Genomic DNA, 25,728 nt, shown 5'->3' on the forward strand with positions numbered 1-25,728 from the left:
TGCTCCTAAGATAACCTTTGTCTTATACTTTCCTATCTTCAATGTCTAGCTCAGTGACTGCACATAGCAGATGCTCAATAAATGACAGTTAATACATCATCCTCTAGAAAAAGGTGTCACTTCCCTAACTGAGTCCCACTGAATGATTCTTTCATGATTTTTCATATAATCAGGCTGTTATTTCACTCATCTTGAAAAAAACAAAAAAACAAACGAAAACTGTGCTTTAGTTAATAGTAACCAACTTAGCTGTACTGTTCATTTCCTAGTTTTGATAAATATACCACAGCTACGTTAAACATTTGGGGAAGCTGGATGAAGGATATAGAGGAACCCTGTCTTTGCAACTCTTCTGTAAATCTAAAATTACTTCAAAACAAAAAGCTTAAAAAGTAAAACAACCCAATGAGTACAATAAATGTTCTCTTGACCCCACTTCCCTTTCCAGCTACCATTCCATCTTTTTCTTCTCTTTAAAAATTTATCTATATTCATTATAATTGATTTCCTCTGAATTGCTCCTAAACCTATTTCACTGTTTTCACTCCAACCATCCATCTTATCAAGATCACCAATGACCATCCAGTTGCCAAATCAATGGCCACTCAATGATCACTCATCAGACCTCATCTTTCCTGTCCTATCAGCAGCATGACACAGCTAGCCAACCCATCCTCTGTGAAACACTTTCTTCAGGAGGCTTAACACCACACTCATCTCCTTTTCCTCCTACCTGTTTATTAGAGAACTTTTTGCACATGTTAAGAGCCCCGAACCTCATCAACCACCATGATTGAATGTGAACCACTGACACAACGGGGGGGACCTAAAACATGCTGAACATCAACAAATTGACTGTAATGGATGAAAACAATCAAATGTATAAAAAATCCATGAGTTCGTAATGATACTTTAAATAATCTCACTGGTCGTCTCAAGGTTGCTAAGGCACCAACACATAGTATGCTAACTGATAAATAAAAGGAAATAAATCAAGCATCAATCCTGCCTTTTCTTTACAGACTCATTTCAGGGGAATCAAAGCTGATGAGGGAAAGTTCTATATGGAGCAATCACAGACAATATATGCAGGAAGAATAACAGAAATGGATAATTAACCCTTAATGAAAAAATAGCTATCAGCAATGATCAATGGCTGCTAAAACAATTAGGTGAAAGTTTGATGAAGACCATTATATTGGATGATTCAGGCTGACAAATGCTGAAACCACTGATCCATCTTAACAGCATTAAAAGTGGGAGAGACATTATATGCCTCGTGTGATGCCATAGGAAGCACACCACTTTATAATGTAGGCTTGCAAAAAAAATCTTGAATCTGAATATAAACAATTTCTAGATATAATTACCAGTTTACATGAAACACAGAGGAGAGAGGATCATGCAACACCCTGAGGATACAGCAGGCCAGGTTCAAAACGTGGGAAAGCCTACAGAACAAATAAGGCAGTTTCTTTAACAAATGAATCATGGGGGAAAAAGTGTCCATGTGTATGTGTAGGAGTGTAAGGAGTGTGCCATTAATTAAAATAAACTTAAAAGACATTAACCTAATGCAATATTTGGACTTTTGAGGCCATGAGGAAACAACACAGAAGGGTCTTCGAGGGTATTAAGGAATCATTGTCACTTGTGTTAGGTATGATGATACTATTGTGGTTGTGCTGAGGTGATGTATCTGTTAGAAATATATACTGAAGAATTTACAGGTGACATGATATAATTTCTAGGCTTTGCTTGAAAACACACCAGCAAGAAGAACACCCCCACAAAGAAGCTGAGCGCTGACAAAAACAGAATGCTGCTAGTCATGGAAGCCGGGTGATGGATGCACGAGAAGTCATTTTACTATCTCTACTTTGTCGTATGTTTGAAAAAATATAAATAAAATTTGAGAAAGATACAAATATCAGATTAACCTAGTCTCTTGAGTAGGCTGTGAAAGGGTCTCACATCAAAAGAAGAAACATTTTTTCAAAGGCATAGAGCCAGAGGATCCTTAAGAAGTCACTTTAATCCAGCTCATCAACTCTGAGCAGGCCCTTTCACCCATGAAACAAATATTGATGAAGTACCTATTTTGTGCCTGGCACAGCAATAAACAACACAGACGCACACCCACATGAAGGTTTCAAGTTAGACCACATCTAAGGCATCCAGCCTCTTGAAATCCTTTCTGAATAGGACAAGGAATAGCAAATTAATAATGACAATACACTCATGCAGTGTTTTGCTAAGCACTTTACATGTACAATCACCTTCAATCCCCATAACAGCCCTATCAGGTAGTAGGTAGGTAGCAGTACCATCTCCCTTTTACATGTAGTTTTAAGTGTGTAATTTTAAATGAGGCATACAGCAGTTAAGTGACTTACTCAAGGTCATCTACCTAGTAAGTAGTATAGGTGAGATCTGAGCCTAGGCAATCTGGCTCAAGGGCTTTCGAGCCTATACTCTGAGCCACCGCACTATGAATTCCAAGTCACTCTGGCTGAAGTTAGCTCAATTTAAGTACCAAAAAGATCAGGACAGGCCTGGCAGGCAAGAGCAAGAGGACATTCTCCACCAGACCAGAAAATGCTGTTTAGCGCTTAGCACCAGAATGATAGCACTGAAAGGATGAACACTCCAGGCAAAGGCCCATCTCAGCAATTTTGCCAATACTGAGTCAGCAACAGGGTGGCAGGCAGAGCGGGGATCTCCAGGACAGGTGACCCTTGCTCTCTGACAAGAGCAGGCACACAGCCAGCGTGGTGCTGGTCAAACAGAGGCAGCAGGCAACACCTCCCAATCCTCCCATCCCATGCTGCACTGGAGATGCTCACTTTGCACCTCCACTCCTGACGCAGAGAGGCCTGGGTTACGTACTTTCCCCATACCTTTAGGTGTCCTCCCCCGCCGACTGCCTTCACCAGTTGGTAGAAGTGCCCCTTGATAATCCCACATCCTTGCATCTCATCATGCTCCTATGTCCTCATCCTAGGCACTTTGGGGCCAACTGATAAGTCAGGGCTCCTTGTAGTGGCCCAGAGCTTCACATATTTCCTTCACCTCTGAGGTACTGATGACCATTTCCTTGAATGGATTATGATATTCCCATCAGGTCAACGGCTCCTCCCTCCCCAAAATCAAATCTGGGATCAAAATGGTTGACAAATGATCTCTGCTTAAAACTTGACAAAACTCAAAACTGGGCAGAAGCTAGAGTCATCTTCAGGTCCCATGAATCATATGAGTTCAAGCCCAGAAGTCCCTGGGAGGCCTGCAATAACAAAGATAAGAAAGGGTAACCTGTCTTCTCTCATCAGCTCCAGAACAGAATCTCAACTGGAGCTCCTAGGTCTCCAGCACGCATCTGTCCTTCTTCCCAGGCTCCCTTCACCCTCCTGTGATCTCTATGCAGGCAACTTTGGGCCCAGGACTACTTGTCATAAAAGGAACGGCCTGGCCTCAGTCAGGACTTCTTTTGGATTTTTAAAAATCTAAACAAAGAACTACAATCTGCTTTCTAGCAGTTTCTTCAGAGCAGCTTTGGGATGAGTCTCCACCATTCTCTGTATCCACTCTAGGGGACTGCCTCCCAATCTCAGACTTAGCAAGGAGTTAAAACATTAGTTGCTTTCTTTCAGTCATTCAACAACTATATGTTAAGGAGCTGCTGGTGCCAAGAACAACTCTGGCAAATGAGTGAAATAAAAGTAGAAAAGCAGGATTTAGAAACAGCTCTCTACCCCCTAATCAATGCTAAGTACATTTCCATAGCCAGCCAGCCCAGGCACTGAAGGCAGATTCAACATGGAACACACCACCAATGCCTTTGTCCCAAGCAAGAAGCTGCCTCCTACAGCGTTAAAGCAGCCGGCCAAGACACAGAAAGGGTTTCATTTAAGAAGAAACTAACAAGTAGGATACACACTTACGATACTCATTAACAAAAAAGCAAATATGCTGGATATTTAACTCCCTAAAGCAGTTTTCCTAACAATTTTCCATGTCCAAACTTAACTTTGATGTACCAAATAAGACTGCAGGCCATAGTACAGTAAACAAAGGCACTAAAAAGAATTTTCAAAGTAAAATAATTAAGATTGTACTTAAATTATAATTTTATTAAACATAAGATATATAGATGGCTGTCAAATAATTTAAAGCTAGCCCACATTTTACACTCAAAATCACATGTTCCTATGATTAGACATAAGTATGTATTTTTTTTTTTTGCCTAAAGACAAAAGAAAAATCTATATTGACCAATCATGGTACATCATGAGACAATTAAATCGTTGTTAATAAAAGAAAATCAGTGTAGTAAAAAACAGTTTGATCACTGAGGTCTTTGCAAAAAGTTTATCATTTAAGTCTGCCAGCTAGCTTTTATCCAGCTAGTCAATACGTTTACAGCCTTAAAAAATAAGACAACTCAAGTAGAGATAAAAAAAAATTAATCATGCCACAAAGGACAGGAGATCTCCTGAGTAGATCTCACCTCTTTATCTTTTCTGTGTCTGCCTCCTACCACCACTTCTCAAAGCAAATGTGTTCTTTGGATACATGGTGGTTTTCCAGTTGCTTGGAGAAAAAGTCTGTCATTGGAGGTGGGCCACAAATATAGAACAAAGTCTCTTTTGAAATATGATCTCTTATCTCCTTCTCCGTTATTCTTCCTTCTACCAAAAACCAGAATAAACACCAAATTAAGCCAGACATGGTTGTATCAGCAAATGAGGAAGGACTAACCACAATTCAGCTACAGTGTTTATGTGCAAGCTCAGTGAGTCTAGTCTTCTTAAGACATTCACAGGACGGCTCCTGTTGGCCTCTGGGGCCAGACCTAAGCAGAGTGCATCTCCAGGCTTCCTAAACCTAAGCAAGCAAAGTGGGACGCTCATCGTAATGCACTCTGCAGAAAGGGCCAGCTAGCTTACTGGTGGCCTTTGATGGAGATACAAACTGCCTTCAGCAAAGGAAGTAACTGTTTTTATAAAAATCCTTTCAGAGGAAATTATAAGTTGTTTAAATGACCATTAATGGCAAATGGAATCAATTCAGCCAAATCTGGAATATAAATTATTTGTAAGTATACTACAGTGATGATGCAAAGGCCTCTTAAAAAGTGTGAAAAGTACACTTTTAACATAGGCAATAGGAAACCTGTATATAATGAGTAAATCCAACTAAATATCTATTTTTCCAGGAGGAGTCACCCCAATTCCCCAGATAGTGACATTCCCAGCCAGCAACTTCCAACAATAAAGTATCTACGCTCAACCAACTGGTGTGTCCATCAAATAACTGCATGGAGATAGTCAAAATATCTTTAGGGGACTCACCCGTGATGTACGGCTTGAGTTCTGCACTGATTTGTGTAGTCTGTTTTGTAACATGCAAACTGCATGCAATCTTCTCAGGAAATTCATTTACTAAATCAAGGATATTTTTCTGGAATGTCAAACATATTTGGTCACACTACAATTTTTAAAAATCAAAACAGATGTGCACAACCACTGAGGCTGAACCTCGACTCCCATTCTGCACACGTCTGCTGCTCTTGCTCTCTACTTAGAGAGACATTGTTTGCAGCCTAGCAGGCCAGAGCATTCAGACTACAGAGGGCTATTTGGCTTTAATTGAAATCTGAATATGCTAACAAGCATATTACCAACTCTCCGGGAGTTTTTTCTTTTTCCTTTTTCTCAAGCATTGGCAATTAAGCAGCAGTTTCACTGACCACAGTTGTGTCTTTAACTGTTTCTGTTCTTTTGTTCATTCCTGCAGCTGCAAAGCAATCCCCAGTGAAAGCTTTCTTCATCAAATGCACTTAGTTTAAACAGATGCAACTGACGGGGGTTTCATTTACCCAGCTGGGTCCAAACTGCCTAAGTCTTACCTACCCCTGTGATACACCGGTACACTGTAGGTCTCTTGACTGGAATCTCAGGACCCTTGTGACTTTTCTGTTCATCTAACCTCCAGATTCCATCCCACCAAAACCTACCCTTTCCTGTCACTTAACTGGTGGCCCGCTCAACATTAGCAGTTTCACTTGTCTTGGGTAAGGTGTGTTGGTTAGTTCTCATTTGAGCATGATTAAACCTTGCCAGGCCTTTTGTTTGAACCTTTGCAGAGAAAACAGAACCTAGAGAAAAAACTTATTAATACCACTACACAAGTTTGCTTACACAAGCTATATCTCCTTTACCTTAAACAGGAGTTCGCTGGTATTTTTTGCACTGTAGAATAGTTTTATTGTTCCTATCTCATATCCACTTCTTTTGTTTGCCCGCTCTCTGAGGAGATCTGCTGCGTGCCGCAGGATGGAAAGCAGAGGGTTAATTCCGACTCCTCCTGCAATCAACACGAGGTTTCTAGAGGCATCCGCAGGCTGAGGGTCAAAGAAGAACTCTCCACCCACTCTCACAGCCACTTCTGAGTCAAGTGTACACTAAGGCAGGAAAGAAAAGATCTTTTAGTCTTTTGTAGCACAGGTCTTAAACCAAAGGTTCTACTTTAATAAAACTGGGTCTATCTCCCGTATTATCAGTGTTTAGGACTATTTTTATAGCTTGCTCCCAATTTTCCCGAGGCCCTGTGAATTAATTCCACTTGCTCATTTTATAGGCCATAGGCTAATCCACCTTCATAATCCATAATGAACAGCCATTCCAATACTGAGAAAAGGAGATGTGCTTCAGTGATTTTACCATTTGTTAACCTCTTAGGCGAGGAACTGGATTGAGGAAAGAGGCAATGGACTCAAAGGCAGGGGACAGCTCTGAAGCACGGGTCTCCTTCATCTGAGTTGTGTTTCTGTGTTCTAACCAAAGCTGAGAAACAGGATGTGGCAAATGTCACTAGACTGCCTACCCTGGGTTCATCAAGGCTGAAAAGTGTAAGTACTGGTGCTCCCTCTTGATCCTCAGTAAGGCAAAGCCAGACCAGCTCTACAGGCTTAGACCAGCCCTGCAATACTGTTCAGTGCTGTTCCCTTCTCCCTAGAGAAACAAGAACAGGCAGCCAGAGGCTTCGTACCAGGGAGTATCACATAGACCTATCTAGATAAAAGCACCTACTATTTGGTGAGGTCACTTATGCCTGAAATACCATCAGAGTTGAATACACTGGTTTTCTCAGTGGGGATGCTACTGCTTCTGATGAACGTGTTTGGGAAAGTTGTGATGACATTTTTTATTGTCACAATGATTTGGGGAATCCAACTGGCATTTAGAGGGCAGGGCCAGAGACGCTAGAGATCCTACAAAATTCATGGTTTCCCAGAGCTGGCTCCTACTAAGCTGGTGGTCAATTCTACAGGAATTTTCTAAGAAAGTTTCTACTGGTAGTTTGAAATCAGCCATTGTAGGAGTACTTACAGCACAGAAATCAGCAAACGACACAACTCAGATAAATTCAGATAGCTGGTTTGCCAGCACACCATTATCTACAATGCACAAGACTGTCCTGCACAATGACTTGTGAATGGCCCAAAAGACGTTCTTATAGGTGAAAACTGGTTTATAATGATCTGAGACTAGACCCTAGCTCATTTTACAAATAAACTCAGTAGCCACAATGTAGACTGCACTTTGTTGTGTTCAGAACTTGACCAAGCATTTCCCTGTTCTGGAAAACCACATTCCAGTTAGTGACATGTGTCACCCACACAACACATCTTTATCATCTGCATCTGTAGACAGTGTATTCATGGTGATTCTATGTTTAGGAATGGCATCTGATTACTTCATTCTGTCTTCAAGTTAGATCTGCCTAACCATTTGTATTTTAAAATACATATTCTTTGATTATGGATCACTTTCGTTTATTTCTCCTTTGTATTACAGTTAGAGAATTATGTTATTAAAAAAAAACTATGGGTACATTACATTAACTATGATTTTCATTTCAGGACAGTTCTAGAAAGGGGTATTGGATCTAACAGAGTTGATAACCCCTTGTTTGGAAAAAAACCACTGATCTAGGAGTCAAGACTGAATTTTAATCATGGCCCCTATGAAATCCAGCAAGTCCCTTAAATTCTAAGCCTCTGCTGCCACTCCTGGAAAATGGGTGCCAGCACCTGCACTGCCCATCTCACAGGGTTGGTCTGAACATGGACTGACTCACAGTAGGGGGAACTCGCTAGTATCCAGCTCTAAGAAGGAATTTTGGTCGTTGCAGCTGTCACAAAAGAAAAAGTGCTGGCGATACCAGCTTCCTGCTTCTCTGTCACTAAAAAACAGATTCCAGGAATCAAGAAACTTACATTAAGAGCGTAGGTTTCTCCCATTACACGTTCCTGGCATAAATCAACTAAATGAATGCCCTCCTAAGAAGTAATAACATATCACATGCTTTTTGAGAACCAGACCCTTAGCATTCACACCTTGGCACCTTGCATGTCAGGTGAGCAGTAAGTACTTCTGGACATGAATTTCATTTGGGCTCTGCAAGTTAAAGATGAGTTAAATTTAGAGAATATCTAAGAAAAATGAAAATTATTTGAATTCACAAAAACATGTCTTTTTTGGTAAAGAATTGTTAAATGAATGGATACCCTTTCTCTCGGGGAAAAATGTCTGAACTTAACTATTTTAAATATGTGGGAGATTTTTACATGAATGGTGATAAGTGGGTTTTCATTTTTGACAAAAGAAATTAGCAGCAAGGGAACATTCAGTTAGGAATAACTAAAATCTCGGAATTGCCACAGTGGCTACCAAAGTGCTTTAAAATATTCTTTCAAGTCTCAAAAATAGAATTTAAGATACAAGAAGCTCTGCCTAATGATGACAATGAATTTCATCTCCTATATCCTCCTTCCCTCCCTCTCTTGCTTGCCTGTGCAGTTCTCTCTTTATCTATAAGAATCAGAGTGAAAGAGACTGAAGTAATTTTCTCCAATGGCCATCTCTGGCATGCTTAGTAATGACAACAAAGAAAGCCTCTAGGTTACTGTTTTTAGAAACCAGAGTATTTTCAACTCTAAAGTTGGCAAGAAAATGTGCCCCAGGGGAAGATAATACTCAAGAAGCCTGTCTTATCTTGACACAAAATAATCTTCGGGAGGTCTTTCTTCTGATTTGGTAGCACCTGGGAAGAATTAAAAGCCACCTTTGTCTTTTTGTTGATTAATAAAAACTGCAAGAGTAACATGAACACAAGACTCAAAGTACTGTACACTGTAATATGTACGTGAGTAAAAGGACATTACCTTCAATTACACAGCAATGTATCTAATTTTGGTATAGATTTTCCACTTGTGAAATAAACAGCCTTTCCACAGCAACTGGAGCTAAGCACACAATAGCTGTCTAGAACCCTTTACTCTGCCAAGAGCTTCAGCCAAAGCAGATAAAATAAAGGAAGACGTTTATGGCACTTCATTCCATGTCTCAACGGTGCAGCCTGCTGCCACCCAGACACTCACGCGCCTCCATTGTCCACTATAATGGCTTAATAAGACAAATCCTCAGGAGGAAAATAGCCACCTGAAAACAGTTCCAAGAAAAATCTGACTTCATAAAGGCTGTCTGCAACTCCCACTGGGTAGAGTAGAGCAGGCACTAGAATTAGGATGTGCATTCAAGCAATATCACTGTGAGATTTTCCACAGCCTGTAAGAATAAGTTCCTTCACTGAAATGCCAATGAGGCATGAAACCAAGCAGGAAGCTGTGGACCGGGACCAGGCCAGGTTGCCTGAGAAGCTAAGGATAACAGGGAGGATGGGGAGATGTTCATGGCACTAGGAGCTGGGATGGCTATGCTTATTTCAACTCTGAGCAAGGGGCATGTGGACACCTCGTTGCTCTCACCCCAGCAGCATATTTTAGCACCTCTAGGAGCAGCCTAGAGCCAGTAATGAATGGAAAATCCACAGAGAATCCAAAAAGGAATGAGGCAGCTGAGGCCACACTGACAGAGACTCAGAAGGTTGCAGGGTAAAAATGTGACAGGATACATTTACAATGGAAATGCCTACACAGGCATCTGGGGGTTATCCTGGACAGACATAACTTGATGTGTAAACCACAAGAATATATTGTGTTGCTCCTGCACATTTTTTAAAAATTATTTTTAAAATTTCCTTAACAGAAATCTTTTTCTTTTGGTATACGGTTCTATAAATTTTAACACACATATAGATCTGGGTAACAACCATCAAAATCAAAACATATACTAGTTCCATCACCCCCTGAAAATTATTCCCCTGTGCTATAGATCCTACTTTTACAGTCATCTCAACCCCAGTCAACCATTGATTTGTTTCCCATCATTATATCTATGTCTTCCAGAATGTGATAAAAATGGGATTTTACAGTATGTAACCTTTTGGGACTGCCTCCTTGCATTCAACAGAATGCCTCTGAGATTCGCCCACATTGTTGTGTGCATCAATAATTCATCTCTTGTATGAATATATCACAGGTTATCCATTTACCTGCTGAGGGACATTTGGGTTGTTTCTAAAAGTTTTAAATAATTATGAGTAGAACTGCTATAAATATTCATGTTATGCTTTTATATAAACATAGCCTTCATTTCTCTAAGACACTCAGAAGTTGTAATGCTGGATCATATGTTAAGTGTATGTTTAACTTTATACAAAACTTAAAATGTTTTCCAGATTGGCTGCACTATTTTGCATTCCCACTAGCAATATAAGCAATATATGAGAGTTCCAGTTGCTCCACATCCTTGCCAGTACTTGGTATTGTCAATATTTTTAATTTTAGACACTGGACTAGATCTGTAGTGGTATCCCACCACATATAGTTTTAATTTACATTTCCCTCAGGGTTAATGATGTTTGAATACCTTTCACTGCTTATTTGCCATCCTCATATCCTTTTTTAGTGAAATGTCTATTCAATCCTTTGTCCATTTAAAAAAATCATGTTGCTTGTTTTCTTTTTGTTGACTTTTGAGATTTCTTTATATATTCTAAATTCAAGCCCTTTGTTAGATATCTGATTTGTAAATATTTTCTCCCAGTCTGTAGCTTGGTTTTAAATTGTGTTAAATGCCTTTTGTAGAAAAAGTTTTAATTTTGACCATGTCCTATCATCAATCTTTTCTTTGATGGATCTTGCTTTTGGTATTGTGCTTAAGAATTTTATCTACTCTCAAGTTCCAAATATCTCCTGTTTTCTTCCAGAACTTTTATAGTACCATGTTTACATTTAGATCTACAACCCATTTTGAGTTAATTCTGAATATAAAGCATGAGGTTTACGTTTAGGTTGAAGGTTGTTTTTTGCATCTAGATGCAAAATTGTTCCTGAACTATTTGTTGAAAAGGTTATCCTTTTGCCATTCAATTTTTCCACTGAATCTAGCACCTTTGTCAAAAATTAAGTGACCATATATGTCAGTCTATTTCTGAACTCTTTATTTTGTTACATTATTTGATGTGTCTCTCCTTTCACCAATACCATACTGTTTTGAATGCTGTAGCTTTATCTTAGCCTTATTTGATTAATGTGATTCTTCTCACTTTATTCTTCTTTTTCAAAATCGTTTTAGCTATCCTAGCTCCTTTTTCGTTCCATACAAATTTTAAAATCATTTTGTCCATATCTATAAAAAATCCTGTTGAGATTCTGATTAGTGTTATGTTAAATCTATAAATCAATTTAAGGAGAACTGACTTCTTTACTATGTTGAGTTTTCCAATCTATGAACACAGTACATCTCTCTATTTACTCATGTCTTCTTTGATTTCTTTCGTGGGATTGAAATGAACTGAGCTTTTTTTTGGACTGTTTGTAAGAGGGTCCCATATTGGGGGACGGGCCAGAGAGCATCCTAAACTAGCTGGTTTTCACAACACAAAAGCTCTCTTCAGCTACTACAGGACATATTAGTTCCTACAAACATGGTTTGTCTGTGTGATTCTTTGCATGCTTTCTCTCCTAACTGAACCTTGCTGCGTCTGGGTGGGCCTTCTACAGCCACAAAACTCAACTGTGTTTCCATACCCTCTTTCGCAGACAAGAGCTATAACTCCCACCCCACTCCCTCATGTATTTTTGTTGGTGCTCTATGAAATTTGCTATTCTTGGCCTCTCTCCTCTACTTATTTCCATGTGGTTCCTACAGAAACCCCAAAATTCTCTGCAACGTTTAAAAATATACTAGAGTGTGTTTCCAAGTTTTGCTGAAAATAGAGTTTTTGTTTTCTTTTTCCTTTGTTGATTCTCAATGATTTCCAGGAAACAGGAAAATGCTGTTTTTGAAGCCATATTTGTACTGCTATGTGTTTTTGGTAAATAAGGTAAGAAAATGCCTGGGATGGGATAGAGGTTGTTGGTAAATACAGAAGACACTCTTGTAAAGAAGAGGAAGTGAAAGGAAAAGGATAGAAAAGGCAAAAAGTGAAAAGGATAGAAGGGTCAAAAACTAAGACAACAAGTAACTGATCTGTTCTGAGCTCATTCTTTGTTATCAGCGTTCTAGTAGGTAATGACAGGCAGCTTCTTTAGGATTGTGTTGAGCCCTGTGGTGAAGTAAGAGTTATTAACAGCAGTCAAATTGGATTCTCTCTCAGAATCCCAAGTGAAGAGCTTTCCAGACACTGAAACGGAGAGGCAATGGCACCATGGATTTAGCTGTGCTCACCTCTGGGAAGAAGCAGTACTATGTAATCAGATAGTTTCCCCTCCAAAAATGACAGAATAATTTAATTCCTTTATTTAGGATGGTTAAGACAAAATAATCTGATTTATAGATTTACCATTTATATGACACAGAGAGCCAAATTTTTAGAACTTGTCTAAAATATAAAATATTTTAATTCTAAAGCAGTGTTCAACTGAATACCGTCTGGTGACCCAGAAAATATTTCCAGGTCCCAAAGTCTCTGATTCATACTTAATGCATCAAAATTTCTTTGACCTTTCTTAGAAGTTCTTTGTGGGCATGTACCCTTTTATTCAAGCCCAGGTTTCTTAGGTGAATCGAATAAACTTAACACAAATTTCGTGGGTGGCAGAGATTCCCAGATCATCGAGTTTAAACAGGCAGTTTGCTTACCGTATTGTGAACCCAGAGGGCAGGAGGGTGGTTTGTATATTTCACTGCCAATTCTATCATTCTCTCTTGTTCTAGCAGTCTGGGACTGGAGCATATTGAAAACCCACCAACCACAGAGACTCCTGGAATAAAAAAATCAACCCTAAAAGGAAAGCCAAATAAATGATTATTGTTGAAGCCATTTTAAAAATTGGTAAGTTAAACAAAATTGATAAACCTTTAATAGACTATGAAAAAATTACTAAAATCAAGAATAAAAGAGGAGACATCATCACAAAGGCTTACAGAAATAAAAAGAATTATAAAGGAATTCTATGAACAACTATATGCCAAAAAATTAGCTAACTTACATGAAATGCACAAATTCCTAAAATGACATAAACTACCAAATTTGACTCAAGAAGAAAGAAAATCTGAGCAGACCCCTAACAAGTTAAAGGATTGAGTTAATAATTTTTAAAACTTCCCACAAAGAAAAGCTCAGGCTCAGGCCAGGCGTGGTGGCTCACGCCTGTAATCCCAGCACTTTGGGAGGCCAAAGTAGGTGGATCCCCTGAGGTCAGGAGTTTGAGACCAGCCTGACCAACATGGTGAAACCCCATCTCTACTAAAAAAAATACAAAATATTAGCCAGGCATAGGGGCGCATGCCTGTAATCCCAGCTACTTGGGAAGCTGAGGCAGGAGAATCACTTGAACCTGGGAGGCAGAAGCAGCGAGCCGAGATTGTGCCACTGCACTCCAGCCTGAGCAACAAGAGCGAAACTCCATATCAAGAAAAGAAAAAAAAAGAAAGGCTCAAGTCCAGATGGCATCCTGGTAAGTTCTATCAGACATTTAAAAATTAATACTAATCCTTCAAAATCTATTCCAAAAACAGAAGAGAACACTTCCCCACTCATTTTATGAGGCCAGTATTACCCCCATACCAAAGCCAGACAAAGACATTGAAAGAAAACTACAGACCAGTATCCCTTCTGAATTTAGGTACAAAAATTCCAGGAATACAAGGTTGGTTTAACATTTGAAAATAAATAAATATAATACACCACTCAGTAGAATAAATGACAAAACCCACATGATCATCTCAGTAGTCAAGAGAAAAGACATCTGACAAAATCCAACACTTTTTCATAACAAAAATACTCAACAAATTAGGAATAATTGGGAACTTTCTCAACCTGATATAGGGCATCTACAAAAGACCCATAGCTAACATCCTACTTAATGGTGAAACGCTGAAAGGTTCCCCTCTAAGAGAAACAAGATAAGGATGTCTACTTTTCACCACTCCAACTCAACATTGTACTAGAGGTTCTAGCCAAGGTGAGTAAACAAGAAAATGAAATAAAAGGTATTCAGAACAACAAACATCCTACTTCCTGGTGAAAGGCTGAAAGTTTCCCCCAAGAAAAACAAGATAAGGATGTCTATTTTTACCACTCCAACTCAACATTGTACTAGGGGTTCTAGCCAAAGTAAGTAAACAAGAAAATGAAATAAAAGGCATTCAGATTGCAGAGGTGGAAGCTGCAGATGGTATGCTGTCATATATAGAAAATACTAATGTATTCACTAAAAAGATATTAGAACTAATAAATTCAAATAAGTTTGCAGGATACAAGATCAACAGACAAAAATCAACTGTATCTCTATACACTAGCAATGAACAATCCAAATGTGAAATTTAGAAAACCAATTACACTTATAATAGCATAAAAAAGAATAAAATAACTGGGAATAAATTTAACAAAATAAGTGTAAGACTTACACAATAAAAACTATAAAACACCACTGGAAAAAAATTAAAGATCTAAGTAAATGGAAGCATATCCCATGTTCATGGCATGGAAGACTTAATATTGCTAAGATGGCAATACTCCTCAAATTGATCCACAGATTCAATGCAATACCTACTAAAACCCCAGGTGATTTCATTGTAGAAATTGACAAGTTGATCATAAAATTCATATGGAAATTTTAGGAACCCATAATCATCAAAACAATCTTGAAAAAGAAGTTTACATTTGTAGGACTCACACGTCCTGATTTCAAGTTACTACAAAGCTGCAGTAATGAAGACACTGTTGTATTGACATAAGGATAGACATGGAGATCAATGGAAAAGAACAGAATGTCCAGAAATAAAGCCTTAAATTCATGGTGAATTGATTTTTGACAAGAGTGCCAAAGCAATTTAATGGCAAAAGAACAGTCTACTCAACAGTGGCACTGGGAGAACTGAATAACCACATACAAAGAATGAATTTGGACCACTATCTCACACCATACACAAAAATTACGTCAAAATAGAGTAGAAACTTAAATGTAAGAGCTAAAATAATAAACTCTTAGAAGAAAACACAGGAGTAAAACTTCATGGCAATGGCTTCTTAGATATAACCCCAAACCAAAAAGGTTGGGAAAAAAATAGAGAAACAGATTTCATCAAAATTTAACACTCTGTGCTACAAATGTTATTATCAAGAAAGTCAGGGCCGGGCGCAGTGGCTCATGCCTATACAAATCCCAGCAATTTGGGAGGCCGAGGTGGGCGGATCACCTGAGGTCAAGAGTTTGAGACCAGCTTGGCCAACATGGTAAAACCGCATATCTACTAAAAATACAAAAATTAGCTGGGCACGGTGGCACATGCACCTGTAGTCCCAGCTACTTGGGAGGCTGGGGTAGGAGAATCACTTGAACCTAGGAGGCAGAGGTAGCAGTGAACTGAGATCACGCCACTGCACTCCAGCCTGGGTGACGGAGTGAGACTCCATCTTAAAAAAAAAAAAAAAAAGAGAGAGAGAGAGAAAGTTAAGACAATCTACATAATGGGAAAAAATATTTTTAAATAGTGTATCTATTAATATTAAGGTAGTTGTATTCAGATTATATAAAGAACTCTTACAACTCAGTAATAAAGAGATAACCAAATAAAAAATGGGCAAAATACTTTTAATATTTCTTCAAAGAAGATATATAAATCGCTAATAAGCACATCAAGAGATGTTCAACATCAATAGTCATTAGCGCAATGTAAGTCAAAATCATAATGAGCTGCCACTTCACACCCACTTGGATGGCTATAATCAAAGAGACAAACAATAGTGTTAGGGTCTGGAGAAATGGGAACACTTACACATTGCTGGTGGGAATGTAAAATGGCACAGCCACTCTAGAAAACAATTTAGTAGTGCCTGAAAATGTTAAACACAGTTAGCATATGACCCAACAATTCCACGCCTAGGTTTAGACCCAAGATAGGTGAACCTATATATCCACTCAAAAACTTATATATGAATGTTCATGGCAGCATTATTCACAATAGCCCCAAAGTGGAAACAATCTAAATGTCCATCAGCTGATGAAGATATAAACAAAATGTGGCATATTCATACAATGGAATGAAGTACTGATACAGGCTACAACACAGATGAACCCTGAAATCATGTTAAGTGAAAGAAGCAAATCACAAAAAGACCACACGCTGTACTGTATGATTCCACTGGTATAAAATGTCCATAAGAGACAAATCCACAGAGACAAAATAGATTAGTGGTCATCTAAGCCAGGCAGGAGGATGGGGAATGAATAATAATCATTACAGAGTTTCTTTCTGGGTAAAAATGTTCTAAACGTGATTGCGCTGATAGGTGCACACTCTGTTAATATACTAAAACCTCTGAATTGTACACTTTAAATGTCTGAATTTATACGAATATATCTCAACATGACAGTCTTTTTAAGTTTTAAAAAGTATGAAAAAAGTGGCAAGAAAAGCAACAAAAACTCTCCCACTAGCATTTGACAGAATTAATAGGCTGATATGGCCTTTGAGTTACACAAGTCTTAACGTTTCCTTCTTTTCTTCTAACCACATCCTATAATCTAGAACTCCTGGGTTTCAAGCTTTCAATAATTCTATGCCACAGAAACCCTTTTTTGGTGAGGATTCTAGGAAATGCAATAAACCTAGTCACATGCCAAGAAATATGTATTGGAACACAGAACCACAAAAAATTCTCATCCCCATATCTGGGAAATATAAACATTCAATCTAGGCGTTTCACAGCCATCACAACAGCAAAAAGTATCATCCTTCCCCAGTTGCTTACCTACATACAGGCCTAAAAGAAAAGCACAAGCTGTTCTCTAATCTGATCTATGACCTTAAATAAATATTCTCCTGCAGTCTATGGCCTTACATTTCCAGTCATTTATTGTAAGTCTTTAAAAACCAGTTCTGGATTGGAAGTGCTCCAGAAAAGGTCTTTAGCCAATTTTAACCTATTTTCACTTGACTCTTTTCCATGAGTACTTTAACTTTCTTTTCATTTCTGACAAGATAAAAATTTAAAAGACTATCGTTAGCATTTGTTAACACAGTTGCTACATGCTATCACAGAGGAGGTATACAAAAATCTCCATCATTTCCATGTTTAAAAAATAAACACATTAATGAGCTACTTTTGCTGCTTCATCTCCTGAACTACAGTGCCCTCTGCTGCTCAGTGCTGATGATGACCATTCTCTCAGTTGAATGAAAGGGAACTCTCTTCTCTAGTAACTCTGGAGAGCTACCTTTGGGGAAAAAAGGACTCCTTCATTAAAAAATACAGAATTTAAGTTATATAAAAACTTCATCCGAATAGATTTAAGAAAATATGTACAATACATATTTCATAAAACATCTGTCCAAGAAAGAATTAAACTTTAAACACACACCTTTAAAAATGTCCTTTGCAGGATGAGCACTCGTGGAGCCACGAGTTAAAGCCCTTACTATATACCCAATGAGTGAGTGTACGCAGAAGGAGCCTAGGTGCGCAGTGAAGCAGTGGATGTCCACATCCAACCATGACACACCAGGCAGCCGGGTCCTGTGCACAAAGGCAGCCCAGTGTCAAGCACACAGCAGCTATACTACGAGATCCCGGAACTCTTTAGTCCTTTCCTGCAGTCCTCAGAGCCCCTCACTCATTCACCTAATGCAAAGAGAGCACCTGTCTACCATATACAGGCACTGTGGTACTGGTTAGAGGTACAAAGATGCACGTATGTCTTAGTTCCTGCCCTCAATGAACCCACTCTAAGAGGAGGAAAATTAACAAATACATACAATTAAATGGGCAATGATAAAATCTGCTTAGCGTAGCGGGGCAATGCAGAGGAAGGAGTCGTCAATTCCACCAGGAGTAGAGGAATTAAGAAAGACTTCACAGAAGAGATGCCCTTTAAATAGTCTTAAAAGACACACAGTGCTCACCAGATAAGCAATGGGAGAGGACACAGTTTGAAAAAAGATGCCAAGGAATACAGTGCTGTGTTACGTGTAGTCCTGTGAGAATCAGGGCTGCCACACATGGTCGTGTAGGCTGTAAGGACGTTATCTATCTACAGTGTGGCAGCCCTGCTCAAGGGTAGGGGTAAAGTCGTATGTCTCTAATCTTGCTCCTCTAATGTTTCTTCTTGGTGTCCTCTTTCTCTCAGTAGGGCTCAAAGTTACTTTCTAGCATCTAAACTTATGTTATCTTGTAGAAAGTCAGACACACTAAGACCAGGAATTCCCTCCACTCTGTGAAAATGCTTTGGCCTTAGCTCCCCTCAGGAGGCATGCTATACCCAGCCAAGTGTGGACTGAGTACTGACTGGTGCATCAGTGATGACATTGTGGTGACGAGCCCCCACTCCTGCCTGGCCTGCTGCTCTTCCAATCAACAGCTTCACTGCAGGGAAACTGACCAAGGAGATAAGACCTGGAATCTGTCCCCTAGGCCTTATCAGCACATAAGATCTAACTGATTGAATGAAATACTTATTGGCAATAACAAAAGCTAAACTCAAACAAATAAAGTTAACATTAGGCATTATGCTAAACACTTTAATTATCCCAAAACATAGGAATACTACTGTTTCCCCTTTGAAGATATGAGAACCGAAGCCCAGACAAATAAAGAAACTGACCACATCACAGAGCTAGCTGCTAGAAAGCAAGCATGTGAGCTGAGCAGTCTCTAGGGCACTAAGCGACAATACACTGCTACCCACAGTAGCATAACCAACGCCGAAGGCAGGCGGTGAGCACCACAGCCAAATGTGAATCTAGAAACTCAGGGCAGCTGCACGCTGTGTGAGGACTAGTGGTGGCATGCTCCAGACCCAAGAGCGAGTGCTAATCTTTCCATCCCAAGGGAGAGGAATCCTGGTCAAGGGCAGGCCTCACCAAGAAGCTAGCAAGTGGTAGGCCTACTAGTAAGATGAACCAAGAAGTTCAACCCTGATCATGTGAGAAATGTTTTGAGGTGGTTCTGCCTTTGGCCTTTCTCTCAGAATTGGATTGCTAGAGTTCTTGGAACTGGTTTCTTGCCACAGGAACCAGTCCTCTCTGCAAGGCCCAGTAAGAACACAGTGTAGTGCAAAAAGAGCCCCTTGAAGCCTATATCTGATCTATGCCGAAGGTGTCTACATGGGGATCTGTGGCCAAAGCTCCAGCTAGTCACAGACAACATTCATTTATTTAGAGATGGGCCTCGAACCTCATTCTCAGAGTTTGGTAGGTGTCAGAGGAAGCCACCAGTCAAAACTTCAGAGATGTGGAATCATGGCCCTATCTCTTACCCCAAAGATAAGCCCGACAGCAACCCTCTCCTTGATTTCTAGCAGCTCTCCAGTCTGATAATCCTAACTACGGAAACTGCATGGCAGCCACATTCTCACTCCCTCTCCCTAATCCTTGCCCTCTTCTCCAAAGTGCCACATGGCGGTTACTACCAAGCTGATGGTCTGAGAGAGCCTAGAGCACAAAGCCATCCAAGTAACAGCATGGAAGGGACAGACACATCCAACCTCAGTAAAATGGCCATTCTGTAACCATAAGGTCAAATATCAAAAGGAACTCAAAACCCCTGGAACCATAAATCAATGGTAAGGGTACAATCTGTTGAAAGAGGAGGGCCCAGGGGCCTGGAATGAACGCTGATGAACACCTGGGAGGGAAAGCGTCACCACCACCAGCCAGTGGTCCTCATCCCCCAAGTCCGACCTCCGAAGAAGTCTGACAGGCACAGACTAAAACCAGGCCTAAATTCAGTGAAATGGCCAAATCCATTCATTGGGATGTATACATGACACCAACCCCAAATCATTTCATCTTGAGAATCACAGTAGGACTCCGTTTCTAAAAATATCACTAGGGAATGAGGACATTTTCTTACCAGGTAACTGAGGTTAGCAAGTGCAATACATTTGCAGGCACACCACAGTGGCAGCACAATAATCAATGCACAGGCTTTTCCTAACCAGGAGGCTGGGTCTGAGTCTTGGCAGGATTCAGAGTTGAAAGCAGAGAAACAGTGCTGTGCACAGGACACAAACACTTCCACAGAAAGGAAATATGGAAAACCAGATCATTACAATTAAAGTTTCCACTTTTCAATATAATGACTGCTAAACCATTTCTGAAGGGTAAATATGTTGCCCACCCCCTAAAACGGGCAAAATGCATTTAATGTGTATCATCGAACATGTGCAAAGATTGCAGCAAATTGCTTCACAAACCCAAATTATTGCAATCAGCATCTTGTTTTCTAGTTCTAAATTCAAAGGCAAACTATTAACACACAAGACTGCGAACTCTTGCTATTATCACACTTGCTATTATCACACATCCTCCTTCTAACAAAACCACATTTCCAGATGGACTGCCAAAATTAGTCAAGTGACTCCTAAGAAACACTATCAAGACTGACAGGCCAAAAATCCATTTAGAAATGAATGCTTTATTTAAATAAAGGACACACACACCCAAACACACCTTTCCTAGGGAAATTCAAGTTGCTTTCTTTACAATTGAACTTGAATTGAAGCTCAGGGAGGCCCCATTCGGAGGAAAAGGGAGACAGCTGAGCTGTTACCCAGGCAGCATGCTCATCAGTCCCGAGTCAAATGGGACAGACTTATGATTTGTGTGGGGGTTCTGGGGAGCTGGGCCTGATTGGGGAATCCGAATAACAAATTAGGCAAAGTATTTAAATTCAACCCAGATAAGGTATGTATGATAGAATAATTCAGTCAAGAGGATAGTGAGTCCTGTGTTCCTCTTCTCTTCAGGATACTTTGTTTACTCTGCATCGGACACAAAGAAGACTACCTTTTAAAAACCTATGAATCTCCTGCAACATGTAACTCAAGGAGATTAGATTACTGAAGTGCAATCTGTTAGCAGCCATTCCTGAAGAGTGTTAATTATCAGAGCTGTCAGTTCCATGGGCCAGAACTAGCTTTATTTCAATGTGGAAAACTCAAGACAGCAATTTTCATATATGACTGAGGGAGCCACGGGCTCAAAACCCAAGTGGGCTCTGAGGCCAGGAAAGGAATCAGATCCTCTGTGCCACCAAAGACTCACCTTGAGGAGATATGATTTAGAACTCCTCTTCCTCAAGGGAATGGCTAGCTAAAGTCTTTTCCAGAAGAAAAAATAATCCCTTCTATCTGATGGCACCTTCTTAAACATACACACTTGGAACACAGAATAGTCACTTACCACTGGCCAGCTTTAAAGGAAAAATCTTGATCAGCAACAAGCAAGCGGAGGCTCTTCACTGACGGTGACTCACTGGCAGCTCCACACACCTTAGCTGCTGACACAATCTAAAACCAAAAGATGAACTGTGGCTGAGGTTAGTGCGTACACAGCACAAGGGACAAATGGTGGCATCCTGGGAACTAAGGTTTTTGAAATCTACGAAGATGTAGTTTTTGAAAATTGCCAAACAAGGTAAAACACACTTTGCTTTAGTTCAGCCTACCACCATGTCAATAATTTTAATTAACTTCTTTTTGAGAAACTTGCTATCATACTAATTTAATTTCATCCTGCATTCAAAAACCATCTATTCAAGGGATCATTTACTTATTTGATGGGTATCCACAATGTGCTGCGCACTGGGCTAGGCGCTCTGGGAAGAGCTCAGGGAATGGGAACTCTGTAAACAAGCCAGGGTCTTATCAGGGAGCTGCCATTAAATTCTCCACCAGTATTAGGCAAAGTGAGGCCCACTGTTGCTTCTGGGTGTGTAAGGAGTCCACGAAGAGCTAATTTCAGAAATCAAAAGCAGACACTTAGAAACCTAAACAATTTCACAGAACAATCTTGTGCCTGTTGAGTCTAGTAATAGAAAACAAATTGGGTTTGCACTCTTCATGTCTTTGTTTTTAATTAATTTTCCAATTCATTTTTTATCATACGACGTTTTATAAAATGGAAAGAGCTCACAACCTTAACAACAAAAAGAGCCCTTCCCTACAGATAATTTGAGAAGCACTATTTTTACATGACGTATCTGATTTCTGGAAAGCCTTGAATAGGTATGACTCGGGAGCTATGCAGGTATGTGCCATTCATGGCTCAACACCCCTCAAATTCAAAATGTCTCTATTTCCTTTATTCTTTCATCTGCTTTGTGTTTCTTTGCCCTGTAAGCCTGGGACATCTTCACAAGCAAAGAAAAAAGACAACATGACTCTTTCCTCAACCTCCTATGTCTGTTCACCTCCACTTGTGGCAGCAAATCAGCAACTAACCAAAATATAGCCCTCTCCTTGGAAAGTGTGACCTTCACAGCTCCATCAAAGGGTGCTTTGGAAGTCTGTCAAGGTGAATGAATGTCCCATCCTAACGCTAGCTCATGCAGGCCCTCTACTCTAATAGGACTACTAAATCTCATCAAACTATTAGTGGAGACCATTTTCAAAAATCCTCTGGATAATTCTCATGATGGATGGTGGTCTCTCTCACCACCTCAAAGTATCTTCTAGTATTATCTACCTTTCTCTCCCTCCTGCAAAATCCCTAACCTACCTTTCTCCATATTTTTGCCAACCCTCTCTTCCTCCTCTCCTAAAACTCAAGTGGGGTAATTTTCAATGACTGACCCTCTACCTGCACTCTTGGTCCTAGTCCCGCCTACTCTCTCGGAAACACTGCTCCATCAGCAGCCACCAGCCCTTTCCTTCATGTTCAATTTTCCTCCCTTTAGTACATTCCTGTTTCATCAAAGATTACATCTAACGCCATTTGCAATTCAAAGCAATTTAGCAACAAAATAAAGTAAGCAGCAGAATATGGCTGTTAACAGAATGGGCTCTGCAGCTGGACTGCCTGGTATTTAGTCCTGGCTCTACCGCTTACCAGCTGTGTGACTCTGGGCAAGTTACCTAGCCCTCCTCAGCTATAAAATGAGAACAATAGCACCTATACCTCATAGGGTTGCTGGGAGGATTAAATGAGATAATACTGATGAAAGTACTTACAACGCTGCTTGCCCACAGAACTCATTAAGTGTTGGTTATAATGTACAGTCATGTGCTGGGCAACGACGTTTTGGCCAACGACAAAGCACATATACAACGGCGATCCCATAATACCAGATTTTTACTATTTTTCTATGTTTAGACACACAAGTATCATGGTGTTACAAACGCCTGAAATACTCAGTACAGTAACATGCTTACAGGTTTGTCCCCTAGGAACCATAGGCTATACCATGTAGCCTAAGTGTGTAGTAGGCTATCCCCTCTAGGTTTGTGTAAGTACACTCTATGATGTCTGCACAATGACAATCACCTAATGACACATTTATCAAAACATCCCCGTCAGTAGGCAACACATGACTGTATTTCATTGTCTTAAATTAGTATTTGTTTATATTATATATTACATTTTATTCATTTATAACTATATAAGCCACCATACCAATGCTTTTGCACCAGGACCTTAAAGATTGAGCACTGAACATCTATCTCAGAGAGACTGCTCATATGGACAACAAGAAACTGTGGTGTGGTGGGCTTGTACATGTTTTTACCAGTGCAAACTCAAAAACCATACTGTCTTGAATGTATTTTAGAAATCTTGCCTTTCATCCCTTCCTCTACTGAGACAATCAGCTCTTCCTTAGCCCACAGAATCTTCCTTTTTCCTTGATGCTCTCCTTAACCACAGGTAACCCAGCTTCTGCGCTCCTGCAACTTCTCCTTTAACAGTTGGTCAGGGTCTTTCTGAACAACCAAACTCAATGTCCAGTCTCAGTTCTCACCCTCCCTGACCTCTCTGAATTTGGTACTTTCCACACTGACTCATTCTCCTTGTCTGGGACAGCTGATACTGAACTTTTCAGGTCCCCCCCTGTTATCACTGACCTGGTCTTTCTCCTTTACCATCCCTTCTCTCACTTCTTCCACAGGAGCTTTCCCTAAACTGCCTCACTCCTACTCCCTCTGCCACTCCACGTTGAGGCCCTCAAGGACTCACAGACTACTAATCTCCTCCCACCCTCTGCTGACAACTCGTCATTACTTTTCTGCCAGTCACAAGCTGATATCAACACTCCCCATAAGTAACAACAGCCAATGCCTGAGGATCATTTATCTCACGTATATACCAGATGCTAGGTTAAATATTTTATGTGCATTCATTCACTCAGTTGATATGAATAATCATATTATATCCCAAGAGACAGTGTTGTTATTCTATATCTTGCAGATGAGGAAACTGAAAGATTCAGTAACTTGCTCAAGATCATGTAGCTAGAAATTGCCAAGTCAGGATTCAAATCCAGGTTAGCTTGACCCTCTCTAAATCATCTGATGGTTCTGCTCCAATGGTACACTCATTTAGGCCATACAACGAACTCCACCCAAGCCATTCCTTCCATGAACCTTTATTGAGCATGGTGCCTAAAACTGGGGAACAGGGTATGCAGAGAGAGAGAGAAGGCTGCACCTGCCCTCACAGGGCCTTGCAAAATCAGCTTCTTTCCATTACCAGGTATTCAATTCCGGACGCATCCTGGACTCAACACAGTCAATTACATTTTCAGTTGACATAAACACACACAAACTTTGACTCTTTCTGGTATACTGTCCCGAACACAGCCAAATTCCATAAATTTAGCTCATGTTTTTTCTTTCCCTTGCCTACCTGCCATCACCCTAAGCTGAGAATTTCTTTCTTCTCACTTGAAATACTACCTTGGTCTCCTCCTTCTGTCTCTCAAAGCAGCCAACAAGCAAATATTCCTAATGTTCCAACCTCACTGAGTTACTCTCCAGCTTAAAAACCTTAAAGGGCTCTCTACCACTCAACTACCAAAAAAAAAGCTAAAAGTCTTGTTTAACTCATACCAACTTGGGACTCCTCCTGGCTCACTGTGCTTGTGGTTTTTCAGCCAAACTGGACAACCTGCTGGTCCTCAAAGGTACCTAACACCTGCTCTTCCCCAAAACCCTACCTAGGTAATTCAGCATGCGCCAAGCTCTCAGTTCTGCCAACCTTCTGCTCACCCTTCTAGGCCCTGCTCAAGTAATATTCCCTTGCCTGAGGTCCTCCCTCTCCTCTTCATACTCTCAACTCTACCAATATAATGTTTTTGCCTTTCTGACCATATTCAGCACATATTAGTCAACTCCCTAGATGAAGCACAGGGCCCAACACACAGTAAGGCTCAGTAAGTATCTGCAGAATGAATAAAAACTTGAACTTAAAGTCACTTAAAATTGTTTTCCAGAACAAAGATTGGTAGGAATTCAGGAGCACTTCTTTTTTTTTTTTTTAAGCTGGGTGCGTAGGGGAAGAGAACACTACAGAAAATCCAAATTCATGTTTAAAAGTA

The 25,728-nt window shown here is 40.0% G+C and overlaps 2 protein-coding genes across 10 annotated transcripts in view; one reads left to right on the forward strand and one right to left on the reverse strand.

The window, feature by feature from the left end:
• Positions 1–25,728, forward strand: part of DPH3 (diphthamide biosynthesis 3) — a 271,923-nt gene that overhangs the window by 218,767 nt on the left and 27,428 nt on the right. The gene's annotated exons all lie outside the window — the stretch shown is intronic.
• Positions 1–25,728, reverse strand: part of OXNAD1 (oxidoreductase NAD binding domain containing 1) — a 92,130-nt gene that overhangs the window by 46,042 nt on the left and 20,360 nt on the right. For 5 of the 9 annotated variants that reach the window (XM_050779570.1, XM_050779564.1, XM_050779565.1 and 2 more), the window contains 5 exons: positions 21,600–21,706; positions 13,053–13,194; positions 6,221–6,463; positions 5,352–5,460; positions 2,018–4,688 (listed from right to left, as the gene is read on the reverse strand). In XM_050779570.1, coding sequence (XP_050635527.1) covers positions 4,534–4,688; positions 5,352–5,460; positions 6,221–6,463; positions 13,053–13,194; positions 21,600–21,706 — 756 coding nt within the window. In that variant the 3' untranslated portion in view covers positions 2,018–4,533. Of the gene's footprint in view, positions 1–2,017; positions 4,689–5,351; positions 5,461–6,220; positions 6,464–13,052; positions 13,195–21,599; positions 21,707–25,728 lie in introns of those variants that run through there. The other 4 variants (XM_050779569.1, XM_050779567.1, XM_050779566.1 and 1 more) reach the window with 2 other exon arrangements.

Source organism: Macaca thibetana, chromosome 2, assembly GCF_024542745.1.
Source record: "Macaca thibetana thibetana isolate TM-01 chromosome 2, ASM2454274v1, whole genome shotgun sequence".
Lineage (NCBI taxonomy): Eukaryota > Metazoa > Chordata > Mammalia > Primates > Cercopithecidae > Macaca > Macaca thibetana.